This window comes from Dasypus novemcinctus, chromosome 23 (assembly GCF_030445035.2).
Source record: "Dasypus novemcinctus isolate mDasNov1 chromosome 23, mDasNov1.1.hap2, whole genome shotgun sequence".
NCBI classification, from domain to species: domain Eukaryota; kingdom Metazoa; phylum Chordata; class Mammalia; order Cingulata; family Dasypodidae; genus Dasypus; species Dasypus novemcinctus.
Window position 1 is genome coordinate 72,460,852 of NC_080695.1, and position 6,019 is coordinate 72,466,870.

The window sequence follows — 6,019 nt, forward strand, 5'->3', positions numbered from 1 at the left end:
GGTGCGCTCCGACGCGCACGAGCACGTCGCCGTGGCCAGGCAGGCCCCCGCCTCCGCTCCGGCCAGCGGCTACGTCCGCGTACGCTGGCATTGGCATGTGGCCGCGCTCCTTGCCCACAGCAGGACGAGTTCACTGCCAAGCCCCTCGGTGGATGACGGGGCGCGAAGCCGCGCTTAAAAAGAACGCGGCGGCCCTTCACGGGCTGCGCGGGGCTTTAGGTCCCTGTAGAGGCTCTTTAATTAACATCTGAAAGCGCCTCAGGGAAAACAGGGCTCGCGTTTGTCCTCCCACAACAAACCTAACGTACTCGGGGGCCCATGTGTCCTGACCGTCCTGGACGTCGACAGCAGGAGCGCGGGAAGGGCGGCTGCGCCCCGGGCCCCCGCGGCCGGCGGGTGTCGCGAGCTTGCCCCTTCCAGAGCACCGCGGGTGAGCGCCCCCTGGTGTCCGTGGCCCGCAGTACCACGAGGCCCTGCAGCTGTGCCTGGAGCAGAACCTGACCATCACCGAGGAGATGGCGGAGAAGATGACGGTGCCGCGGGACTGCGGCGACCTGTCGGAGGAGGCGCGGCGGGACCTGCTGGAGCAGATCGCCACCTGCTGCCTGCGCCAGGGCAACTACCACCTGGCGACCAAGAAGTACACGCAGGCCGGCAACAAGCTGAAGGTGACCGCCGCAGTGCCGGCCAGCCCCACACCGCCCGCGGCCGCTCGGGAACGACGGCTGCGTGCGCGGCTCACGCAGCCCCCTCCGTGTGCCCGCCGGGCGGCGGCAGCTCTGCCCACAGGCCCCGAAGGGCTGCCCTGGCCGGAGGCCGCGCCACCCCCCACGCATCCAGGCCAGGGCCTCGATCTTTCCTCTCCAGGCCATGCGTGCGCTGCTGAAATCTGGGGACACGGAGAAAATCGTGTTTTTCGCGGGAGTGTCCCGGCAGAAGGAAATCTATATCATGGCCGCCAACTACCTGCAGTCCCTGGACTGGCGGAAGGAACCCGAGATCATGAAGAACGTCATCAGCTTCTACACCAAGGGCCGGGCCCTGGACCTCCTGGCGGGCTTCTACGACGCCTGCGCCCAGGTACGGCCCTCCTCGGGGCGGGGTGGGGCGCAGGGGCCGCGCAGGCCTGACGGGTCCGCTGTGCGCAGGTGGAGATCGACGAGTACCAGAACTACGACAAGGCCCACGGGGCGCTGACCGAGGCCTACAAGTGCCTGTCCAAGGCCAAGGCCAAGAGCCCGCTGGACCAGGAGACGAAGCTGGCTCAGCTGCAGAGCAAGATGGCGCTGGTGAAGAGGTTCATCCAGGCCCGCAGGTGCGCCGGCCGCGGGGCGCGGGCGCAGGCACGGGGCACAGGGCCGGGGCGGGCAGGGCGCCCTGCAGCACGGCCGAGCCTGCCCCAGGCCGCAGTCGTTCCCCCCTCCCGCCCTGGCTCCGTAAGTCCCAGGCTCGCCCCAGCCCCTCTGTGCCCCCCCCCCCGCCTCCACGCCACACTGCAGCCCCAGGGCCACTGCGCCCTGGGGGCGCCCCTTCCCCGCACGCCCTCCCACATCTCCCTGGCAAACCCCCGCACAGCTGGTCCCCGTCTGAGCACCACCAGGAAACGCTCATCTTGCGAACCGCCTGCCACCGGCGCCCCCCGAGACCCCTCCCGCCGCCCCCCAGGCGCCCGGGGCGCCGGCTCAGGCCTGGTTTGCCTCGGCAGGACCTATGCCGAGGACCCAAAGGACGCGGTTGAGCAGTGCACGCTGCTGCTGGAGGAGCCGGGCCTGGACGGCGCTGTCCGCGTGGGCGACGTGTATGGCTTCCTGGTGGAGCACTACCTGCAGAGGGAGGAGCACCAGATGGTGAGCCGGCCCGGGAGAGGTGCTGGCCCTTGGGCGGGCGGGGTGGGGGGGCAGCGGTGGCCCCAAGGCCGGGCCTGGCTCGGGCCTTCCCCACGCCCGCCTTCTGCCCCGGGACACAGAGCTCATTCCTCAGGGCTTCTGCTCTGCTACGATCCTAACTTCACCAAATCTGAAAGCCCTTTAGTTCTACAAGTTTTCAAACGTATGTGTAAGTAGAGAGGACACGTCCACCCCCGGATGTCCCCTCGAGCTAGTCTTTGGCCAGCTCTCAGCCACCGTTGACCTGCTTTCTGTGGCCGGCATTGGCCTTTCCTAGAGCATCACGCACGGGAGCGCGTGCTCTGCGGCCCTCGGCGGCTCTTCCCACTCGGTCTGTCCGGTGCCGCGTCTTGTCAGCCCTTCCCCAGCGGCCTCCCGGGTGCTCCGTCTTCCGGTGGGACGAGCGATGAGCAGGGCTGCCCTGGCCACGCCGGCAAGGCTGTGGGCCCCCGCGTCTGCATTTCTCTTGGGTAGACCCAGGGGTGGTGTTGCTGGGTCATCCGGGAACTCTCTAGCCTCCTGCGAAACCTCCACCCTTGTCTAGAGCGGCTGCACGTCCCGCATTCCCAGCAGCTGGTGCAGCTGCAGCTGCGCCCGCCCTTGCAGCGCGCGGCGTCGGCGGCTGCTCTAACTTTAGCTGTTCTCTCAGGTCTGAGTAGCATCTCGCCGTGGTTTCAGTTTGCACCTCCCCAGCGACCGTGATCTGGGCATCTTTCCGGGGGCCCTCTCGGCCTTCCGGGCACGCCCCTCGGTGAAGAGCCTTTTCAGGTCCCTTCCTTGGAGGGTTGCGCTGTCCGTCTGCTCATCGGGTTTCCAGAGCTCCCTCTAGGAATCCTGGGTAAAGGTCCTTTGCAGGACACAGCTTGGCGTTTCCTGACCCCCTCTGCTCCGCACTGGCCATATCTAACCCCTACACACGTTATCACCTCCAAATGTACTAGTGCCGTTTATGTCTGCACAGTCACGGGTACTTTATAGAAATCAAAAGGAAAGAGTCTATTATTTACTTACACTTTACTGTTCCGGATGTCCATTATTCCTTCCCAACAATTCAAATTCTCATCTGGTACCATTCTTCTCAGCCTGAAGGGTCCCCGGCTCACTTTTCTTCCAGCACACGTCTCCTGATGACAAGCCCTACGTGTGCATCAATCTGAAAATCCTCTAGGCTCTAAGGGTGTGTTCACTGGGTAAGGAATTCTGGGGTGACAGCTCTAGGCTTTTGGCCCTTGAAAAACGTCCTCCCGCTGCGCCCGGGCTTCCCTGGTTCCAGCTGGGGCCGTAGGGCTTGCCCTTGTGGATGAAATGCCATTTTCCTCCGTCTGGCTTCCTTCACCCTTCTCTGGATGTTTGGTTTTCAGCAGTTTGCAGTGCTGGCCTAGGTGCTTTCATGGTATTTATCCCACTTGGGATTCACTGGCCAGCTTTGATCTGTAAATTTATGTCTTCCACCAAATTTGGGAAATTTTCATTTTTTTCTTTCTTTTAACATTAATTAAAAAACACTTTTATTGCTAAAAAATGCCAACTATAGTCTGAGCCTCCAGCCAGTCGTCATGCTTTTGCTGGTGGAGTCTTGTCCCCTGATGGCTCTGACTGCTCTGGTGGTGGCTGCAGCAGCTTCTTAACACGAGACAACACTGGCGTCCGCCGTCTCGATCGACTCTTCCTTTCATGAAAGATTTCTCTCTAGCACGTGAGGCTGTTAGGACATTTCACCCGCCGGAGAACTTCGTCAAACCAGCTACGTTGATATAATATTCTTTGTTGTCAACAATATTTACAGCATCTCAAGAAACCACTTTCTTTGCTCATCCTAAGTGCCTCCTCCTCAGTTAAAGTTTATCACATCTTCAAGCTCCACTTTTTTTTTTTCCCCAGAATCTTAGAATTTATTTTCCGAGTGGTCAGTTAAGCATAATTTAAAAAACAAGCTCGAAGCTCAGCACGTTCAGGGCTTTTCTAGTGAGGACTAATGTTATCCGAGCACTTGGCTTTTCTGGGCTCACATTTTGGCTCCACCATTTTCAGCTCTTACGTCTTAGGCAGGTTACTCAGCTTTCTCGGTCTTGGTTTCCTCATCCCAGCTTGCTGAAACCACTGGGGTTTCTTGGCTTGCCTTTCTGCCGCCGTCACATGGCGATCTGACTCCCACCAACTCTCCCCTCTGGGTTCCACTGACGCTCCACTTCTAATTCTCTGCTGTGTCTACCACATCTGCAGTTTACTTCCTCCACTCGAGTCCTGAACCCTTCAGGGTTGTCCACGAGGGGTGGAGGCAGCTTCTGTTACTAATGGGTATTCTGACCTCCTCACAAAGATGAGAAAGGTTTTCCTGCCTCGTGCTTTCTGGGACTCCACCGCAGCACGCAGGCCTTTCCACAGGAGCTGCACGCGTTTCGGTGCATGCACTGAGGCTCTGCTCAGTGCTCTAAGTCTTTCTTTTTTCCCTCTGCTCTTTGGATGAGCTGATTTCTATTGCTCTATCTTCAAATCCTCTGACTCTTTGGCTATCTCCAAACTGCTCCTAAAGCCCTCCAGCAGACTTCTCACTTGACGTTTTGTATTTTTCAGTCCTAGAATTTTCACTTAGTTCTTTTTATTTCTTTTATCAAAATCTCCTATTTGTTCATCCATTGAAACAGGTTATTTTATCCCCTGAACAGAGTGAAAACTGCTCTGCAGTCTCAGCTGCTCGTGCCAGCCTCTGGGTCGTGCCAGGCTGCTGTTCACTGCTTGCCTTTCCTCTTGAGAACGGGTCAAATTCGACTGTTTCTCCTTATGTCTAGTAAGGTGTTTGTGTCCTAGACGTTGTGCATGACCCATCGTAGAGGCACTGGATTCGGTGATATTCCTTCCGAGTACTGCTTTCTTGTTCCTGAGGCAATCACTGCCCAGCCCGCGGTCCACGCTGCCTCCCGCGGTGGACAGTGGCCAAAGCCCCCGTCAACGCTCCCGGCTTGCTTGGGCCCCGGAAGCCTGCCACCACCCCTGCCGCACGCACGGTGCAGACGGCCAGATTCGGGCTCCCCCTGGCTCCTTTCCAGCGTTGCCCCCTCCTCTTTCAACTGCAGTGCTCAACCAGGTTTGATTCTGCCCTCTGGGCGAGCACGGGCCGGTGTGCCGACTCGCTGCCCCTCGCAGGGCCTGCCCTGAGGCAGAAGCTCCTAAAAGCAGGAGCCTCACCTGGCGGGTCCCTGCGCCTGTTCTCCCCCCTGCAGCTGCCCACGGGGTTCTCTGATGCTTTACATTTCTGTCTGAGGTTTATTGTTGGGGTGGGGGCGGCGCTAAGAAGCGTTTCTCTTCGTCTGTCACTCCTAACCGCGGCACAGGCACCTCAGAACCCCCGCAGGCCCAGGGGCTCTGCCCCGGCCCTCCTCCAGCCCGGGGAGCTGCCCAGCAGTTCGCCCGGGCGACCGGCGGCCCTGAGGACTCTGCTTCCTTCCCTCAGTGCTCGCGAGTAATAACACGTTACCTTCAGAAAACGTTGCCACGCGGTCAGACTCGTCAGGCCGCCATTTCCAGAATTGAGGGGGAAGTTATTCATAAGTCGCCCGTTTCCCACTCCCACCCCTGGGGCGCGAGGCCAGCCCCGTGAGACCCAGATGTCCTGACCTGATCACTCATCGCCCACCCGCCCCTGACCACGAGCACCCGCTGCCCTTCCGCCGCTGGGAGAGGCCAGCTCTGAATCTAGCCCCCCGAGGCTTCTTCCCGAGAAGCATAAAATCAAAGCCGGGCACCGAGGCGCTCGGGCACAGCACGCTCCAAGTCCACAGAGGCGCGGCGTGAGCGTTTCACTGCAGCTGTCGTGACCCCCTCCCTTCCAGGCCTCTACCCCCGCCCCTCTTCTTCCCACCCGCCCTCGCTGCCCTGCCATCAGCCTGGGTGTCAGCTTCAGCGGCCGCCGGTCAGCACACGGGGACGTGTCCTCCCTGGCCGTCGTCCCTGAGGCAGCTGTCCCTGGGGCCTTGCCACCAGCTCCACACACGGGCCTTGTCCCTCGCCGGCCCTCCCCACCTCTGGCTCTCCTGGAGCCCCTCTGCCAGCCTCCCCACCACCCCGGCCCCCCGTGCTTGGCCGGCCTGCGTGCCCGCTCGGGCCCCACGCTGGGCAGCCAGTGGGGGCTGTGC

The 6,019-nt window shown here is 60.8% G+C and overlaps 1 protein-coding gene across 1 annotated transcript in view; it reads left to right on the forward strand.

Moving 5' to 3' along the window:
* The window catches only part of IFT140 (intraflagellar transport 140), a 79,386-nt gene that overhangs the window by 71,997 nt on the left and 1,370 nt on the right, over positions 1-6,019 (forward strand). The window contains exons 26-29 of the mRNA XM_058286695.1: positions 462-668; positions 868-1,080; positions 1,149-1,315; positions 1,706-1,847. Of these exons, the coding sequence (XP_058142678.1) occupies positions 462-668; positions 868-1,080; positions 1,149-1,315; positions 1,706-1,847 (729 nt within the window). The remainder of the gene's footprint in view (positions 1-461; positions 669-867; positions 1,081-1,148; positions 1,316-1,705; positions 1,848-6,019) is intronic.